General features: G+C 36.5%; 1 protein-coding gene and 1 long non-coding RNA gene across 2 annotated transcripts in view; one reads left to right on the top strand and one right to left on the bottom strand.

Moving 5' to 3' along the window:
• Nucleotides 1-5,571: 5,571 nt before the first annotated feature.
• Nucleotides 5,572-13,219, top strand: LOC111253125 (uncharacterized). The gene is made up of 3 exons (XR_002674494.2): nt 5,572-6,012; nt 7,208-7,388; nt 12,885-13,219. It is a non-coding gene; the product is annotated as an uncharacterized LOC111253125 (long non-coding RNA).
• A 317-nt stretch (nt 13,220-13,536) lies between these two features.
• Nucleotides 13,537-21,310, bottom strand: part of LOC111253113 (putative acid phosphatase 5) — a 17,014-nt gene continuing 9,240 nt past the window's right edge. The window contains exons 4-9 of the mRNA XM_086985745.1: nt 19,321-19,486; nt 18,592-18,836; nt 17,290-17,410; nt 16,719-16,895; nt 16,341-16,490; nt 13,537-16,125 (exon numbers count right to left, since the gene is read on the bottom strand). Coding sequence (XP_086841871.1) covers nt 15,914-16,125; nt 16,341-16,490; nt 16,719-16,895; nt 17,290-17,410; nt 18,592-18,836; nt 19,321-19,486 — 1,071 coding nt within the window. The 3' untranslated portion in view covers nt 13,537-15,913. The remainder of the gene's footprint in view (nt 16,126-16,340; nt 16,491-16,718; nt 16,896-17,289; nt 17,411-18,591; nt 18,837-19,320; nt 19,487-21,310) is intronic.

Raw genomic sequence — 21,310 nt, forward strand, 5'->3', positions numbered from 1 at the left:
GAGAACTGTACTGAATTTATAATAACCAGAAAACGCGTCAAACAAACCTTAATTTGTCCGCCGAAGTCATTGGTATTCTGTTAGGTCCAAACCGTTTGAGTATATTTCAAGCCACAATTGGCGGCCCTATACAGGTTTTAGCAGTTTTAGTCTTTAACAGGAAACCAACAATTTGTTTTTCGAATATAAATAGAATTTGAACAAAGATTTTAATGTTAGGAGTGCCTCAATATTTGACCAATTAAATTTGTAGTTTACATGCTATATCATGGATAGTCTTAGAGACTGTCAAGTATCCCTTAATATTGTTTAATTTAATATATTTATACGTACCTTGCCAAGGATTCTGAAGCGTCAGCCACATTCAAGTCGTATAATCTGCTCAACGTGAGATCCGATTTGCATTAACATTCTAAAGACGTGAAAGCATAGCCTACGCCTATGCGTGCGCTGTGCGTGTAGAACTTATTCTGTATTTCAAAATACAAGCTCAATTGGCGAACCAATTATAGTTTGTATGCGTAAGGTGTCTAACAGAATACACATATGAAATTCATCGTCATCAATATGCGATTGTGGCTTGATGCCCAGTTTTTTGCGCATGATTTATTACGATTGTGGTTGTAGAATTCGCTTATCACAAGCTCGACATCTGGCCTACCTATAAACACAAACAATCCCATTGACTTGAATTGTATTTAAATAAACACTTTTGGACCTCCATTGAATTAAGTGTTCACTGGTAAATTTTCATAGTCAGACTGCAAGCTAGTTAACAAATTTTCGACTCAGCTATGTGACCACTTGTAGACTAATAGGTTTTTTTTGTGACGATTGAAACATTGATGTTTAAGGTCGGGCAATGGCTATCCAGTTATTTGGACTGAAATCGGGGAAGTTAATCAAATTGAGTTTTGTTAAAATATCTTTGTCATAATGCTCTGCTTCCAGTCAGTTCTATCTTAGTCTAAAGGTTAACTGTGTTTATAGTTATTCGTGTTTCTATGACTATTCAAAGTGGTAACAATTTAGATCTGCGTCAAAGTGTCTGTCGGCTTAGACGATATAGGGCTCCAATTACTTCTCCATTTTTTTTTAACAAAGATACGCCTATAGGAAAATCTGTTCGCTGATAAAGACATATATATGTTACTATTCTCTAAAATAGTAACAGTTCTCTAAAAAAAATAAAATAAAAAAAAGTAAGAAGTAATCTATAGGTTACTAATAGTGAATCATTTGTACACCTATCCTAGCAGCAAGTCTATTACGTACCCCGAACGGCTGTGGCGTACTTCGCGAAAAGTCGTGCGTCCGGTTGACAATGTGAAGGGGAGTTCGAGTAAAATAAGATCTTTAAAGCTCTTCGTTGATACCCCAAAAAACGCTTGTCAGATTTAAATTTCCCGCGTAGAATATTCAGGTTATCCTAAGCACTGAAGAATCATGCGTATAAAAATGCCGCTGAAGTAAGTAGAGGAACAGTTGCCGTCAGGAGCCATGGTGCAGTGGCAACTGCGGCCAAGACAACTCTACAGCCGCAATTCATTCCAAGGCTGGGCATTCTTAGTCTCGCCACGCGCGGCAACTGAATACGTTAAGGAACATGCGGGCTGCCCCGTGGCTCCCGCTGCTCGCGTGGTAGTTGCCACGCTGGCATCAATATTGACGCCTAGCGAACAATGTGCTGGCCCGCTGCTAGGCGCTTAGTGGCGGTCGCTGTCGTCATGGCCTGGGTAATCAAAAAAGATGATAAAAACAAAAAAGAAAAGAACGAACGATTAATGTAGTTGAACTTTACTAGCTAGCTAATACGGAAATATAATCAAATCCGCATGCCGAATCGCCATTCAGGAAAAATATACTTTTCTCAATGTACTGTTTATTGTCATTTCACAGTTTTGTCATATAGCGTATTGATAGGTGACCGATATGGGACATGTTGTTATTCTGATAAAGAATTTAGAGATCTATGACATGGCAGGTGGGTGATTGAGTCTTGAACTATATATTACTTCTATAACAGATAGCAAAGTAAATGCTTGTCCTGGAAACCTGTTTGAAGTGGATTCGATATGTATCCGTCGCGGGCATCTCGATTTTTTTGAGTTAGGGCCGTTGATGCGTGGCCCAAGGTACCGCAATTCGTTCACACAATAAGATCACATCGAGTTTGATGTGTGCTATTGTTAAAATAGCGCGGGTTCTGCCGAACATGTGTTCTGACATCCTAACATATTCACGTCCAAGTATTTGAGATTTGGCGATGTCCTGTCAATACCATCCCGTGTTCACTAGCTAATAAGAGCTTCCATTAGCAGACGGAGACAGGCCAATAGAATTAGTAAAAGAGGCTTTGATCGCTTTAAAGAGCTCGACTACATAGAAATCTGAATAAAACGTTTGTGACGAAATTTTTTTTTAATGGACTAGTCGACGGCCTTATACATCAGCATAGGCGTACTTGGAAACAGGTTATATTGTCCATACGCGAAGCGCAGTCCAGCAAGGGAGCTGCATAAAGAATTGTGGTTTACAATTGTCGGAAGACTTAACACTTAATATCACTAGTAACATTAACATTGGTTCAACAAAACGTGTGAAGCCGTCGACGAACTACTGCTAGCTTTTGTTAAGCAAATTGTATTGATACCAGCAAACCGACATTTCTTACATAATATCATAAATAAGGCATCTTAGTGTGAAACAAACCTTCCGAAAAGGGAACAATGCTATCAACGAAAACTGCACGCCGGCTCGTCTCTACGAGGGCTACGGTCCACAAAAAAACAATACGCGAAATACAGTATAGAAAGAAATGAATGTTCCTAAAAGGCTCCGTGTTCCGTCTGTGATTCGCGCACAGTCTTATCTGACTGATGATATTTTTATCCAGCTTAAAAAATTTGAAGATCACAGAGCCAAAATACAGTAAACAAGGACATCTATGTTTCGTGTTCTACCTTAGCCCATACGAAAAGGGCCATAGACTCGAACACATAAGCTGGATCGTTGAGATGTATACTTTAAATTGTGCTAGATAATTGTCCTTTTGAAACAAAAAATTATCTGTGATTACTAACAAATTTAGATATGTGATCAAGATTTTCTAAGAAAAATGTGAAGGAAACAGCGCTATCGGGACCTAAGTATTAGGCATTTTGTTTGAATTAATCTTCTTACATTACTTTGTTTGCGCATCGAAAATATCCTAAATAAAGGGCAATTGTCTTTCGGTGCGTTATCTAATACTCCAATGTTATGAAGGCGCACAGGGAATATTCTTGAGTACATGCAACAACATGCAAAGATAACTGTATTTGGCAAAGCTAAATGTGAGAATTAGATGGATTATTACTAGAAATCATTATTTAGAAGTGAAACACATGTTCATAGATTTGTTTCGGTTAGCTTGTAATCAGAAGCTACAACTGTTTCGTTACTCGATTTTCGATGGACAGGGTAAAAATAAAAAGACTGCAGGCACTGTTCACATAAAGCAGTCATATGCTTATGGTCATCAGCAACAAAGCCTAGTTAGCAAGGATGTATCCCTGATGTCTCCGATCGAATGCGATAGCCATGAGGCCTGATTTACTTTAATATCGAATTAATCTGTCTTTAATTAAATAATTATCTACCACTTATGATAATGAACATTAGATGGCATAAGTTGGAATTCTGCCAACTGAATTTAAAACCAGTCTACTAGAATTTTTTCAACTTTGTCCAAAGAATCAGGACTAAACCCTTCCACAAAATGTGTTCCTTTTGTTCATTTTTATCGTGGTTAGTTGCAAAATATCCTGACAGACACTCAATTTGTAAAGTAATCCTTGTACGAAGCATCGATTTATTAAAGTATACAAACCGTACTTAAACAAACGTAGGAATCGTCTTTAATGAATAAACCGCGCTCGCCACCTCACAGTTGTAGATTTGCGTTCTATTTGTTGCAAAAGTTCATATTCTGTTGAAGTATATTCTATAATTATACCTCAATGCGCAGTCTGAACTGGAAGTTAATTCGATGTTACCCGACCAGCTTACCGGATATGTGATGGGAAAGAACAATCGATAAATATAATGAAAGTGGGAGGCAAAACGAAAACTACATTCGACTGAAGGGTAGCATCACGTGGGGAGCGCAAGAGCGGAGCCGTAGGAGGTAGCGGAAGTGCAATACGGAGGAGTGGGGAAAGGGAGCTATGTAGGAACTTATCAAATGTGTCAAAAATTCTTTTAGATGTTTTATTTATATAATCGTTAGAAATTTTCAGAAAATTTCACAACTAATAGACTAAACTTTAGCTGGGGTCATCTTATATCCTGAGATAAAACGATTCAATTTTTTAGATTACTTGGGCTATCACGTTAACTCCGGCATCGCAGTCAGCAGTCAAGCGTTATCACGCCGCAGTCAGAATACAGCTGACAAAAGTCTACGCTGGTGTCTAACGAGAGATAACGCAAGGCACAACATTGACAATGAATATAAAGGATTATTTCGTAAAATAAAGGACTTTTCATACACTAGTAATAAGACAAATTTAAATCGAACTGAATTAAATGGAAGCTAATGGACGTTTATAGCAAACCATTATTGGTAGAGGTTTTTGGAAACCATTAAGGTCTAGGCTTGTATTCTGCTTGGTGAAATTATTGGGCTAGATGTAAACATTAATCAAAAGCATTATCAATACGCGAGCTGATGGATACAACGGACTCAGACTAACATTTATTCGAGGAGAATTTGGCTGAGAAGAATGCACTGTAGTATCCATTTAGAAGTTTCGCACTACACGTTCATATTGTTAAAGTTAACCAAGATTTGCTATGCCACAAAAAATCTCACAATTTATAAGAATCAAAAAAGTTCTTTGTTTGTTTGTCCTCTGATATACATTAGTTTCGTAACTCATTACGGTATCCTATAGATAAATACTGTTCTGAATTTTCGCCTATTTATGATTGCGAATGTAAAAAAAGATACAGGTATCATGACTAATTCAGCTAATCTCGGGCATTAGAGATGCATGCTTAAAATGATACGATTACCCCTTGCTTCCATTTGTCTCTTTATAGAACAAATTGTATGATCAATAAACGTCATACAAAATAACTCAATAGCACTTCCTAGGATAGTTCGCTTGTTATTTTGTAAGCAAAGACAAAACACCTAGATGAGGTGGCGAGCGTATTTCAAAAAACTTTCATGAAGCCCAGGCACTTACGACGCTTTGAAAAAACTATGAACATATTCCACAATCGAATACGCGTTAGCGAAAAATGGCGCTGAACCGAGCTCAAAGGCTGCGAGTGTAATAATATGGTAGAATCGCTGCCTCAACATATGTTCATGACTACCGTACATTCTCGATAACCTTTGGACTTTCACAAAATTGTTATAGCGCACAATTAATTATATTCGCAGCGACAGTATTATTTATACTCTGGACTTTTCATTTATAATTTTTATACACATACGATAACTTGGAAAAACCTGATGCAGTTACGAATAGCCTCCATCATAGTACCGCGTAGCAGATCAGACGAGTAAAGATCATCGTCTTCATTAAAAACTCAAACAAATTTCGAGTTGGCTTCGCGCGCTGTAACGTTTTCTCAGAACACAGTATCATGTTAATCGTTTGAATATTATCAATCTTTTATTATTATCTATTATCAATTTAGTGGCTCCAAGTTCACCGAAGAATCACCTGGAAGCGTCTTTTATGTAACACAAAAGTAACGGTCAGACAAGGTAATATGGGTTGGTAACTGGCGCATCTCGTGACTGTGTGGTGTTTATTCCAACAAGTGTACTAAACATTCCTGTTTGGTTGCGCCCTTCTGTAAATGGGACCACGCAATAGTATTAAGAATGACGCCTGAAAAGGTCAAAAAGACGAGGTGTCAAATGAAATCTCGGAATCATCAGCTACTCAAGAGAATACTTCCGGGTCATCCGAGACATTGAGCGGACACTGAGACACCAAAGCGGTTTACCAGGTAACCACGCTTTACGGGATTCTAAGGAAACGAAAAAAACATATGCAAAAATACATAGTGGTATTCGCAGACACAGCATCGCGTTAGGGCATATATTACAAGTACACTTTATAGAAACTCTAGTAAAATTCGCGTTACTGTTCAATAAACGAAAAGGAAAGTGTTCCTGGGCTATATCAAAGAAAATATTATTGCTATTATTGTTACTGTTATACACTAGTACTACAATAGCGCAGTACATTTAAGTTGACCTGAAATTCCCATGTATCTGAAAGTTCAATTTTGTAAATCTTATGACTGTATTAGTTTTATAGAAAAGCTATCGCTTAGCTATCACTTGTTCTGGTGCCTTTTTGCTATAGCTGGTAAGCTGTATTTGGTATAACGTTCAGAACTTTACTAATGTAAATTTTTTTGTTTTCTATATTTTAAAGACTACTGTTTAGCTACACGTACTGACTTCTGCCTTCTTCTTTTAATCCCATTTAGCAAGTGGAATAAAGATTCTGAAGATATTTTTTGTACATAACAATATATGTATGTCAATGTGGAAAAAAGTGGCTAGCATAATTATACTCGAAAGGAATTTTTTTAACATCTACCATGTAAAACAAATATTAATCTGTAGTTAAACTGGAAGGATAAGCAAGCAATAACGACAACGTGAACGACTTTTTGATTACAGCGGTTTTTGACTAAACAAACATAGCGTAACGTTATTGTAAGCAATATAATTCACTTTTTTAAATTTTTGTCGCATATTATTTGTTGCAAAAAGTCTAAAGCGAATAAATATAGCGATATATATATATATATATATATATATATATATATATATATATATATATATATATATATACAAGGTGGGGCACAAATCTCCGAACAGTTTAAAAGATATTATTTTGCATCTATTTAATAAGCAAGAGAATAAAATCTAATGCAAATAAGGGTAAAAAAGTTATCTAGAAGCTGAACAATGCAATAAGGCGCGCGGGAATTTTTGGAAAAAGCTAAGTATGCCAAGGCAGAGATCTGCATTTGACCCCTAGATGCCTTTTGCTTCCATGTGTAATATTAAAGAATAAAGTAAGTCAATAGTTTTTTACTAGTACAATGCGCTCATTTTTCTATTATGGCTTTTTGAATGCTTCCCGTTAACTCATCTGGGTTTGTCGGTAACGTGAACCTCATACAGGTTACTGACTAAGCTTCATATGAGCTCAAACGTGATGGGGAGGCCACTTCCTGAGCTCAACACTCAACGGCGCACTGTACGCCGTAGGGGCTCGGAAGATACAGCAAACCACGCAAATAACCAAAGCGGATCCGTCGCTACAGGCAGCATAAGCACGACTAATAAGCCTGACAAGGGAAAGGTAAAGTCACAGTTAGACAGCTATGAAGCACATTATTAGAAACAATGGAACAGTCGCTGTTGTGGCAACGAATTACTTTATCAGTTCTTATTATTATGAGTATGGTACAGTATCAACGAAAAGTAGTACGAAAACGCACCCAGTCTCTCTTATAAGATCTGATTGTGGCGCAAACATTGCTGAGGTATCAGCAATTACCCAGCGATTGCTGCGGCTGACTGACCGATCTTTGTTGCCATTGAAAAAGGGCAGCACTGCGTTTTTAGTAGACTAGTTGATTATATTTCCTTTATTTCCTGTATTTTATGGCGGCCATCTCAATGCAGATGTACGACGGTCGAGGCGTTCATTCGCGTTCCGGGCTTGATCTATGCGACTGCTTAAACATGCAGTGTCCTGGCTGTTTCTTCCCGTGCCGTCGCTGTGAAAACACTAAATGTGGACCGGACTGCCGATCCAATCGCAATTTCCTATACGAATCATGGGAAATAAGCGGTGTTTCTGGCTCACTTATCACCAATCCACTGATGAATACTTGAGGAATTGATTCATGTGTTTCAAGCGTGGAATATTCATCTTACTATCATCATATTTAGCCTAATTATGGCTGCAATCTATCATGACACATTTTACTGTACTCAAGACATTTGGTTGCATAGTACGTTACAAGTAATTGCCTTTCCTCAGAAAAGATCAGTGGAAGTAGGAAAAAAATCATTCGAAGCAAGTCCATATTTTAACAGTATCCTGACATTAGATGTTTTTAGTACTATTTATTACCGCGTTATATGCCAAAGTCCTTCTATACACAACCATCTTATCCCTTAATGCTTAAATGTGTGATTTATATGACGTTTGGACAATTTTTGTTAACAAACATTGCCTTTTTTGATGAATTGTAGGAAATATTGAGCTCAATTTAGATTTTTCGCCCATACTTGTATGTATATATGATTTCATCTCCGAAGTAGTTGAAGCAGGATCGCCGTTGTTTGCAGGATCGAAGATCACTGTTAGGGCTTCGGTGTGCGAACGACTGTAATAGAACTCAAACGCACGGCGAAGTCTGTGTTATCCAACGTTGACAAATATTTGATTCAGTTTATCAAATATTTAATTCATATTTGCCTAATTAATTATTAATGTCACTCATTGTTAAATTGCTAGTTGTGTTAAAGTAATAAAGCGCATTTCTTATGCTCTTTATAGACGAATATAGACGCATACTGCCCTAAGCACCATCATTATTTAATCTTGCCGATTCAAAAAATATATGTGTATCTTATGGTACCGTAGCCCGGTCACTTCAAAGTAAAGTATGAAAACGTCCTTATTTGACACCGCCGAAAAGTTCAAGTCTTTTTTAATAATTACTTATTACCAGCGCTGTGTAATCGGTACTTTTTCTTGCTAAGCTTGTTTGCTTGGCATATTTTGCGTTCTAAGGGATTTCTGGTCGTGAAACTGAAATTTCGGTATGTGCGTTCCAGTGCTTTAAGATTACTTATGACGATCGTTAGTGGTACTGCCTAATTAAACTAGTTGCTTTTATGGCAATACAGAGTTTCACAGCAACCTCTGGTAGTGAAAAATTACTTATCTATTGGTAACAAATAATATTATATATATCTGGACTTCCGGCTGTTAGGTATTATGTCAAGGTTTTTCGCATCGTTAGTTCATCCAGCTTTCATCCTTCGTCTTATTATTGTTTATTGTCCACTAGATGTGTGACACGTCAGTTGACTACGCGAAGGAGATAATAGTAATATTTTTAATGCAAGTAACGGTTATAACACAAATCAAACATTAGGACACGTCAATGGATCATAATAGTGAACCTACCAAACTTCATGTTGAACATGTTAGGCATACTGGATTCGGATCTTATCACAAACCTAAACATTATGTATGTTTGATGTTTGGGGTAAAGCGTCTTATGCAACACTAACGTAGTTCTGGATGTTAAACTCAAAACATTTACTTATGTATATCAACTGTACGCCCTAAAAATGACTCGATGCAAGGCCGGACTTCACCAGTAGTATGACTAAAATGACAGAAAGATTAGACTAATCTACAAATACACTGTATTGTTGAAACAAAAATAAAAAAAACGCAGTAAGTTGTGATATTCTTATCCGAATGTGATTTTAGTTTCTTTTTTTTATTCAGCTTTCTTTTATTACTCATATTTTATTTTTCTTGTTACTGAATCGGTAATCGATTTTCAGAATAAGCGGAAATTTCAATTTCGGTACTGCGCTTAATCTAGAAAATTACGAGCGCCGTTTCGATAAAGTTACAAAATCTCTCAACATATAACATGAAACAGTCTTAAAACCGTTTTGTACTCGTCAGAAGGGCAAATTACTAGAAGAAGACACATTAGTTGTTATTAAATTTATACTGATATCAATTGTTTCCGTAATTGAATACAGGGTGTTTCAAAAAAACGTATGTACAGCTTGAACGATTGCTACTTTTAGTTGTTATATATACATAATTACATTTCAAATTGCAATAGAATCCTTATAAAATGTATTATGTTCCGCAGATATTCAAAATTACTACGGGGCTGGTTAATAGACTGTTGGTAACGGCCGGTTATTGCTTCATAAACTTCAACAAATATTTCGCTTGGCGTTATACAGTTGTGGTTTTTAAGTTTCATAGCAGCATCGGTTTTCTGGCATAGACTAAACCTTAAGGTTGCCACAAGAAATCATCGATTGGCGGCAGGGAGAACGCACAAGCCACTCTATGGAACTTTTCCATCCAACTCATACGGAAGATTCTCATAGGGAGGGGCATATAACTTTTCCGTTTGGAACGTATTAAAATGCGGTTTGAATCAGATATTAAAAGTAAACTTACACTATAGCCGACTCTAAATACTCCAAAGTATGAACAGAACGATACGACAACGTCTGCCTTATATATTATTCGACTTCTCTTTTCAAATTTAGGTTTTGCGTATGTCCGTGTGTTTTCGCGTATTCATAGTTCAATTCTGAGCTAAACTTCAATACCTCTAAAACTGATATAAAGTTTTGGTTTTTATTTGTCCATCCAGCTCCTTCTTCACGAAACGCTAGAAAATCATAATACAGTTCTATAGCTCGTCTTCAAGGCGGTGTATCTATTAATTAATTTTTACAAGTTCGAAAAGACAATCCTTCACGCAGAAAATTGTCGATGATCATCGATTGATTTCTCAACGTGGAAATTTAAGTTTATAATATACACTTCTACTCAATAAACGCAAACAGATACACATGTTTCCATTTTTTTCACTATATGACTTCAAAATCTATTTGATGAAAAACACGTTTAATAAAAAAAAGTATTTGAATACCCACAGATTAATCATATTTCATTCGGTACGACTTGTTCATTCAATTAGACGTAATTTAGTCAAAAATTTGGAATTCTTTTTTTGTTTTAGTATTAACAAAACAATGTTGATAAAGTCTGCGAAATTCATCGCGAAAAACTCGATTTTTGGAGTTTATCTAAAAAATTCTGAATTTCTCAAACATAAAGCTTTATATGTACTGGTACGATTTCTCTAAGCATTTAGTTTTTGTTAATGGAAGGGTTTTGGCCATGTTAAGAGTGTCGTCTATAAAATCATCAAGTCGTTGTTCTAGTAAGTAATGTGCTACTAAATGATCGCGCATGTGAGTCTGGCTTAACCTGGGTCACCCACTGATTCAGGCTAATATGTAAAACTTGTAGTCAACTTTTGACAACTCCGCAGAATTGACTGCTGTTTACCTGCTACATTTTGTCACACTATGTACAAATAATACAGGCGAATGGATAACAATATCAGTAGTATTCATTATGAACAAAACTAGCGCACGCCGGATTTTTATGAGAAAGAAAACTAGAGTTAAAGATGAAATAAGCACCTGAATGTGCTCAAGGATAGATCGCAAAATCAGTCATCTAGTTCTATCTATATGGCAGGATGGCGACCGAAACGAAAGAACCACGTTCGCAGGGATAAATTCAAAGTACAGAACTGACATGTATGTGGACTTCACCCCACTATTCAATCGTATGGTTGTTATGTCAGTAGGTATTGTTACCCAATAGAACACGGCCTCTTTGTGACGGCGGCATAAATGTCCTTTTCGGGAGAACCAGAACAGCCATCTAAAGATCTACATTTCTATGCGGTTAAAGGGAATAAGCTTTGTTCAACTTTTTTTTTCATATTATGACACAAAAAGTAGTTATATGTTGTAGGTCAGGTCTTAACCACCTATAGCTAGCCCTTTCGGTAGGAGATTTACTCGTCCACACTCTTATGTTGATAAAAACTAAGGATATCTGGAAGTCAAAAAAGCATTTTCGAAAGTGAAAATACACTTTTTTAACCGAAAATGTCATTTAATATAAATTAAATTTTATTTAAAAGAACAGTGTCACTTCATTAAATGTGACTTTATGTTCATTTCCAGTTCCGCCTCCACAATTACTGTGCAATTTTCCCTGGTATTTTAGTTTATTCTTTGTTATTCTTATTATCATTATCCATATTCTTCTGTAATAGTCTGTCTTCTATAACAAAGGATTACGCGCGTGGACGGAAAACCAACGTTTGAATTTTATTAGATTATGTAAAATAATGCATCTCTACGAATCTATTTTATCTCACTTGTCAAAGATCTATCGAATGGACAATCATAACTTTTGAGGTATCTGATGGCCAACTGAACGAAACGCGATTACCGACTAATAGTTAAAAAATAACATTACAGGAATCTTAATATAAAAGTTTTCAATTTTATTTGAATAGCAAAACAGTTTTTCTAATAATTGTTAAAATCATTAGGAGGTGGTACAATCAGAACAAACCGGAACGATCTAATTGATGTCGCTAGTCGCAAAATAATTCATTACTGCTTTATACAGGACCTTTGCTTTGAATGGGGTCTCTTCTGGCTAGAGAATTTCTGTTGTTTTCATATTGTAATACATTTCTGGCTACTTAGAAAGCATCTTTCTTAACACAACCTTCAACGTAGCTCATTCTGCAAAATTTCTTATTGTAAAGAAAGCATTAAATGACACTCAGATAAACTGAATGCAGATGGTAAATTATGCAATTATTTGTACTATAATTACGTGGTATCATCGGTTCTGCTCACTCCTGAGGGACAAGTGACCTAGCGCAAATTCGATTTTCTTGGAGCATCTTTTTAAAACTATGCAGAGTGAATGACGCTTGGTTATATTTACCCTAGTGAAGTTCATTCGTTTTCCTTTTCATTCTTACAGCACATCAAGCCATTATTTTTTTAAATTTCTGTAAATGTTGCCTTTTTATTTATTTGCTTATGTCCTTTTTATTTATATCCTGCTTATTTATGTCTTTTTTAACCATTGTGATAATGACCACATATAGCTGCGAGGGAATTGCCAGAAATTTCACTCGGTTTCTACCTAGTATTATTATTATTAACGAATTTTTTTCATTTTTAGGAAGCCCTGAGTTGATACTTGGGACAGTTCCGGGCTTGAGTCGAAGAAAAGCTCATATATGAAGGAACTTTTTAATCAAGCACATAAGAGATATGTTTTCGATTATGCCATAATATAAATTGCGTACAAGGATAAAAAAGCGCTTACTGTTGAGACCATTTATTGAATCTATCTAACCTTAATTATCAACTCCTGAAACACTTATTTGAATACATATAGTAAATTATGCCTAGGCTTTGAAATGCATCAGTTCTATATTTGTATAGTGTTATAAACTGAACCCAACTAAGGGGCGTTAAAAACTTCTATTTTAATAAAAAGCTTGAAAAAAAGAACCAACTGTGCGTTGATTGCTAACGTCGGGGCGAAGGCATGAGAATTATACAAAACCAAAGCTTTTATTTATGTTTGTGATAATTATTACTACAAGTAATGTAAAACGATTCGCTTCCATTTTGATGTGAGCGATTTCATCGCATAACGTGGGAACTGTGAATATCACTCTCAGGTCCTAATCAAATACTAAAAATAGTTCTAAAAAATGGAAACATGGAACAAGGTAAAGTGTGAGTGGGAATTTAGTGGGTGTTAGTGCAGTTGAGGAGGCTGGCAAAGATCCTATATTGCCGTGTAAAAGATATAGAAAATATGATTGTTATCGCAAATATTGTTTTTATTTTACTTATGGATTTATGAGGCTACCTCGATATTTCACCCTGAAAGCTTATCTTTTTTTGATAACAACCGTCGAACCTCCAATGGAATCTCTCTGAGGACCACCTAAGTAAATATTTTCTTTTTCGTTTTTCAAACAAATCACAGTGCCGTGTTTTTCATGTCTTGCAAATCATATACTGTGAAGAAACTATTGTCGTCGAGTAACCTTATCACTGTCAGTACAAAATATGATATTAAGTTAGTAGCATAAGTTATATGCAAGAATTCGTTTATACGTAAGACCACACAGATTTGTAAATACCTGCCACAGGCAAATATGGAGGGCCCACTAAGGTCAATTTTAATATATACGAAGCACCAAATTACAACTTCCAAATAAGTAAATGCCTCCGCGTCAGTACATTGTTGTGTCAATACCTTCCTACTGCTTAAACCTAAAATAAAAATTGAATAGCTTTACATATGTTATGAGTCTTCTGTTCTTTTTCAAGTTTCTATCAATACCATAATTATCTCAGGTACGATTGTTAAAAGCTTGAGAAGAAGCGGGAAAAGAAATTGAAAATTTAGTGTGCAAATTCCGGAGAAATATTTTATAGAAATGATGACAACATATTGTATGTGGCGATGCGTAATAGTAATTACTGCACATTATGCCATAATTACTTTTGTGAATATAGCCGCGTATATATATATATATATATACATAATGGAGTTCAGATAAATGAATTGTAGTTTCATATTCCTTGTGCCATATGTCGTGTATATCAACCATATGCCGTATGTCCTTTCTCAAAGAACTGTGATGACTGCGTCATTATACGCTGAGATTATGGATTAATCGTGGCTAATTCGTTATTCAACAATTATAGATAGTAAGCGTAGCTTGACTTACTACAGTATGATTTGTTAACCTATTCATTGTTACAGCTTCTTCTTACGTTCGGTATAAAATAGAATAATGTGCCACACAAAATTTTGCTTTATCGTAGACGAATCATGAGCTTCGATCTAAAACCTAATGACTATATAGGTCAACAGTGAACGTGCTTTTGATTAGCGTTTCCTCAAGAAAAAATCGCTAGAAGCCCTATTAGTCTTCTAAGAGTAGAAATTTTGAAGAATGCACTGCTACCACTATATATATATATATATATATATATATAGTCCCGTGGTGACGGTTGCTCTCAACGTCTCATTACGCAAATTTTCATTCTTCATATAGCTCCACCACCCTTACCCCCGAAAAAAAAAACGAAAATATCTATAATATCCACAATCATGCTTTATATATATATATATATATATATATATATATATATATATATATATATATATACTGTTAATACTGCAGTTGTAACAACCACATGCATTCTCTTTTTCCAATTGTTTTTCTCGAATTCACAATATATATGCAGTTTTCCCAAAGGCGATCCGTATTAACTATATTTTTATTCAATGGTCTTGATGTCACAGGTGCGCGCTCCTCATATAAACGTATTCATGCGCTACGAATACAATACCAATAGAGCCAACAGTTGTAAATATAGTCTATGTTGTTTTGTGTTGCAGGAGTGTTTTACATTTGAAATTGGCAGGTGTCGGTGGCGCAGCAGATCAGGGTTACCACTAGCCAACTGCTGGTTACAGATGACCACACAACAACAATCTAGGCTGGTTCGATTGCCTGTGTAAATTTGTCGTCTGGTTTAGATACGACGACGAGGTTGACAATTATAGTTAAACAACTTCTTCAAAGAGTACAGTCCTATATATTTGGTAACCATTTTCCCATCTATGTTGTATTGCCAAAAGTTTATGTCTGTCTGTGTATCCGTGTATACTGCATTGCTTCCTAAATTATCTGCGTACAATAATCGTTTTAGTGTAATTTTCTGTGACCGGTAGGCTTTTGGCCTAAGAATTTCTGCGCCTTTATTTTTGGCAGTTGATTAAATTAGCCTTCAGTGAATAGTTTTTCGGTTCTTTGGCTAGTTGGACCTTTTTTGATAGCTCCGATAAAGGACGCGATAAGATGTTTATAGGTAACGATAGTAGCTAGAATAGCCTGCTAATTGCTTTGATATATATATATATATATAATATACTGATCGTTTATTGCGAATAGGTGTCTCGATATATGAGCGAACGACACTGCAAGCTTCTCCGTAATGTCACACAACCTATCTATACTTTAGTTGATGTCGTAGATTTTTAAAAGCGTTTTCTTTATAATGGATTTGCTACGCTAAGCAACAATAGTTCCACAGCGGTGCATCACAATCGCAATCGGAAGTCGCGTATAACAAATTGACGTGGCATTTGAGGTGGAAAATGTTTATGATTGTACTTCAAAATATTCCATTTTCTTCGTGGTTGCGTTTCTTGCCATTTGCCCCTAGAAGCTTGTCGATATAAACGTTATTGTACATCTTCTCGAAGATTTTCTCAAATATGACGCGATGAGATCCGCCGTTCCAACGCATGCGCATTGGCTCTCTGGGGCTGTAGCTGCCGTCTGGAGCTATCCCATGGCTGTGGTAGACCTCGACCCAATGACTTCCTAAGAAGTTTCGCAACCAAAGTAGCAAAGTGGGTTTTTAATGATTTTTAAATGATTTCAATGGCAATATGTATTAAGCCCAGCAAAATTAAGTACGAAGCAAACGATTCCAGCGTGACTTAGCGCCGTTTTATGGCTGCTTTAAAGATATGGGTCTGATAGAGAAATCTAGGCTATAGTGAATCATTCGAATCATCACATTATCTCTCACTAACCATCATTGGCCGTTCGAAGCTCAAAAAAGATTGCAGCAAGGAAATGAGGCTTGGGAAGGTTGATTTCTCCCTCTAGTGCGTGATAAATCGCTGTCAAAGAGAAGTCATGAAAGGAATAGTCACACCACCGTGTGCCACTTGAAAGCTCCTCTAAAAAATAAAAAATTGAGTATTCTATTAGTTTGTGGATATCACTGTGAATAAGATGTATGTAAATTTTACAAAAGTATGAGTAATAAATTTCAAAGCCCTTTATATGAGCATTAATTAGTCTCTCTCTCCCCCTCTCTCTCTCTCTCTCTCTCTATATATATATATATATATATATATATATATTAAATTTAAATTTTCTGGCGACACATACTACATCATACTTACTATTGAATACTTGCTTCATTCGCTGTGCTATACCCCTCAACAGATGCCCACCATAGTACGGTCTATACTGTTCTATTACAAGGGCATACAGCTTCTCATATACTTCCGTTAGGATACGTTCGTTGCGCGTCCAGAAATCTGGGATTGGATGATCCTCGTACATGTTCGACACTATACCTAAATATAACATGGAAAGTACAGTTGAGATCCTATTTCCGGCTGCAGCTCTTTCGCGAGTGTTTTCATACAATCGGAAAGATCATCGATAGTAGTCGCTATCACAGATTAGATACTAATTGTCTCACTCAGATTTATCCGTATGTTATTAGCGCAACTCAACTCGTTTCAGAATGAAGTGATATAGATACATATTTATGCAAATGCCAAATTCTAATTCTTAGTTAAGTATACAAGATGTTGGTAAATGTACATAGTACCCTACGTTTTATAAAATACCTCCATTTAACCTTTGGAAATTAAACCGCAGATAATTGAATGGCGCCTGTTTTAACTTGATCAATTGAACTGGTGATATGGTGAATATATGGTAAGTTCCTAATGTTACACTCACCATCGAGGAAAGTGAACACTTCGTATTCGAGTGGTGCTGGAACGGTCATAACGTCTTTTACAGCCTCTATTACGTCGCCAAATGTTACCGCACCCAGCGTATTTGGCTGTGAAACGGAATCCTATCACAAACAAAATAAAAGAAGGTTTCGTTTCACTTTGAAGCTTTTCAAATACAAGGATCAGGCAGCTCACGAATATATTCGGAATATAGTACACGCCTCACAAAATAGAAACGCGTTTCGATATTAAGCAAGGTGCGGCCGTAACCAGTTGCCCTACGATACCGCGTGTAACAGACAAATGCCGTTCAACAAAAATTGTGACTATTATATTTCACATTTACACATCTGTGCAAAGCTTCACTTTAAGCAGGTAAGGTGGATGTTCGAACTGGCCTCACGTTCATGTTCAGATATTCATCTGCTTAATTCGGTTTCTAATTATCATTACCTCATATTTTATTGTGAGATGTAAACCTCTCCTACGGCCTGAGTCAACAAGAACATATGATGGTAGAAAGATTGATTTACGTATGTCTCATGGTAGCGAAATGGTTCCAATTAAAGAACGATGTATTAGAGCGTTATGAGAAGGAGAGTGGAAAACAAGTTAGACCTCATTAGGCCGTAAGGATGAATGAATGGTTCGTATCTTTTTCAAGTAGCCCGTCCTATCACAATTGAAATCTTGGTTTAAAGAACGCGTAACATAGCTTTCCAGTAATATGGCATTACGCCGTTGCTGGCTCACTGAGGCGAGTGAAAGCAAGTAGGATGAATCAGTTTATTTATTAAAACACTGTTGTGCTTTAGAACGACCTAAAAATAAATTTAAGTCAAGTAAGTGGCATAGTAGAAATATAACCGTCACTTCACAAATACTCCGAGAAAAGTGAAGGTAATAAGGTCATCTCTAGGCGCGGTGTAAACTTAAGCTATCGTTAAATTGCCGTTTACAACCGTTCAGCTGTTTGCAGATACGTTATACTGCGTATTTGATTTATAATAAAAAAAAAAAAGGCCCGGACTATGAAATATTTTCGTTATTAAGCAAAGAATGTTATATCACGGCTATGCAATAACTGTTCGCTCTACACTAGATCTTGCATCGTTTAGGGTATACCCAGAATTTCTTTGACACTTCTGTCGCACTAGGTATCATTTGTCAAACAATATTCAATATCTCAGAAGCTGTTCTTCTTGAAAATGAGTTTTTGACGTGGGGCATCAATTAGTCGAAATCGAGGCAAAACTACTTAAGCTATGCCATTTGAAACAAGATGAATGCGCTGCTTACGTACTTGGTAATGGCTTCTTAGCACGTTGTTGATGTTTTTACCATATCCTACCACAGAAATGTAGTTGTCAAATCCAGGAGGAGGCCCATACACTGGAACTGGGTAAATGGTCTCTTGAGTACTAAATAAGGCAGACAAAATGGCTTGCGCAGTCTGATGACATCGTGGCGATTCAGATGAGCGCACAAATACAGCTGTGTGGTCTAATCCATGTATATGTTCAGGGTACCACGAAGACCAAACGTTGGCTAAATAAAAACGCAAGAAAAGAGAGTTGTTGTTGTTGACAGCTGCACATTGTACTAATGTAGATCAATTTCTAGGTGTCTACACAAATCGATTTATATTATGAATTATGAAGCGATAATAAAATTTAGCGCGCTTTTCATTCATGGTTGCCTAGTAACAAATCCCGAACGAGATAAAATTCAATTATATACCGCGAACGGTAGCGTTCATCGAAAAGTAGCGAGTGGTATTCTACAAACCTAGTACAATAACTGAAAAACAGTAGAAGAAAAACGAAAGTACTTTCATAAATCGCAAAAGGGCCATTGACTATCGACAGTCATCCATGTGCGACTGGTTTTTAAGCGCTATTAGTTTGAGAAACCTTCGATGATCCCTACGGCGCTTAAAGGGTGCACCACCAGCCTAATCTCTAACGAAGGCCAATTACCTTAGATTGACATTTTGTAGTTAAAAACTTCGAGAAAATAGGGGAACATTTACCGATTGATCCGCACGCAATTACGCCCTTTTTAGTAAGATAGCCGGCGCCGCGCGGGTAGTTATCTCTGTTAAGATACGGGTCTCCGGCAGGAAAATACGTAGGGGCACGTATCGAATGCCGATGCACTACAAATACCGATTCTAGACTGTCGGAGTTGACTTCATTCTAGAATATACCAAAAACAGAGAAATACGACAAACATTAAAGTGGGCGCGAAATTCAGTATTATTAATGCAAAGCTTCCTGTTCTGTTTATAATAAAAATACACTTTTCTGACAACATGAAGTTCTCACCATCTTCAGGACGCGCATACAGCAGAGCTGAGTTTGCGTAAAATGATACTGCTGAAGGACTACTCTAGGAGGCGTTATGTGTGATTAGGTTAGGTGTGTTAAATAGACAGACAGTTATGGAAATCTTTAATTCGCAGCGATTTAAGCAAACAACGATTAAGCTCAACAATCACATACTATTAACCTAAACTGTTAGTTAATCTTTCTAGCCATTTAAAAAAAATTTTTTTAGCTAATTACATTCCGCTTAAATGGATACTTTACGGGGCAACAGTAAATGATAAATTCAGCTAAAACGTAATGCAATCCCATAGTTCTGAGTAACTTGGTGCTTTGGTTTCATGTGTTCAACATGGACTGAATGTTTCGACCTTTTCGTCCGACGCCACCGTCTGGTATTTCATCATATTGACTCTATTGTCTATGACAGATCTGAACCTAGACCACCACGTGTCTTGAATATTCACAGGCAAAATACGTTATGCTCTACACAATCAATGGAATATGTTGGACTATATCAGCTATCCATTTACACATCGTATAGGTAGATAACACACAATTTAAGAACGTCTTCGACAATCTAAGCGGGTGTTTTTTTCAAGTACATTGCGAATGAGCTGAATGTTTTCGCGGTCTAAACCGTGAGATTCAAGGCTCATATTGCTGTTTCCAGCGGCGTTTTCAAAAAAAAAAATATTCTGTTAATTACTCGAGCTTTCCTTGAGATTGTACCTTAATCTACACGGATAAAAAACGCGCTCTTATTAGTACTGTGACATCTAATATAACTGACATAATAATAGACCTGGTTAACTTTCATCGGACATCGTACCATTCATATAATCACAATCTGAACTCTCATGTCAGCTTTGCTTTACATGACAACATCAGTGTTCTACTAATGGCTTGCGGATCACAGAAAGTGCATAACTATTTTTTTGCTAAAACAGTTTAAGACACCCGATGAAATAGTTCTCTGGCAAATATTGTTGCTGACTAATTTTTTCTAAACCGAAATTTATAAGGTTTACCTAGTAAACGATGTGAGCGATTTCTTTCCGGCCCGCTGATGCCCCCAACGTTACACCAAAGACCTATCAGTTCTCGATTGTCTCGTTGGAAGTGACGTTAGTAGGTCTAGGATCAATCAATAAAAATTAATTATTTATATTTAACAAATGGGAATGCAGCAAAGTGACTGTTAACGGGTCACAACTTCGGTAAAACGGAAGTGAACTTGAATCGATGATGTCATGTGTTATCATTAAAAAAGCGGTGACAGTTAAACTTTACTAGAACTTGAAAAAAGTGGTATTTTTGATAGCGTTACATATTATAAGGGTATTTAAGGCGTATAATGGAACGTTTCACTTTTGCAACGGATCTTAACGAAAGACCTTTCATAAAAGAATATAGGATCCGGAGCGATTCAGAGGCAAACTTGGGGCGCTAAGTGTTTATGCGAATAGCTCCATTCAGGAATTCTATTACGTCACCGAATTTTAACAGTGATTAAGCGATTTCTTACGTCATCACTGATGGCGACTTAACTGGCGATGACAGTAAACACTGTTTCTTCTATGGGAACTATTACCGCCGTGCTAGTGCCAGCGAACTGCTCATCATCGGCATCACATCGTACCTATTATCCTAATGTTATAACGAGAGCGCGAAGAATACGCTAAATTATATATA

Source organism: Varroa destructor, unplaced genomic scaffold, assembly GCF_002443255.2.
Source record: "Varroa destructor unplaced genomic scaffold, Vdes_3.0 BEIS01000001.1, whole genome shotgun sequence".
Lineage (NCBI taxonomy): Eukaryota > Metazoa > Arthropoda > Arachnida > Mesostigmata > Varroidae > Varroa > Varroa destructor.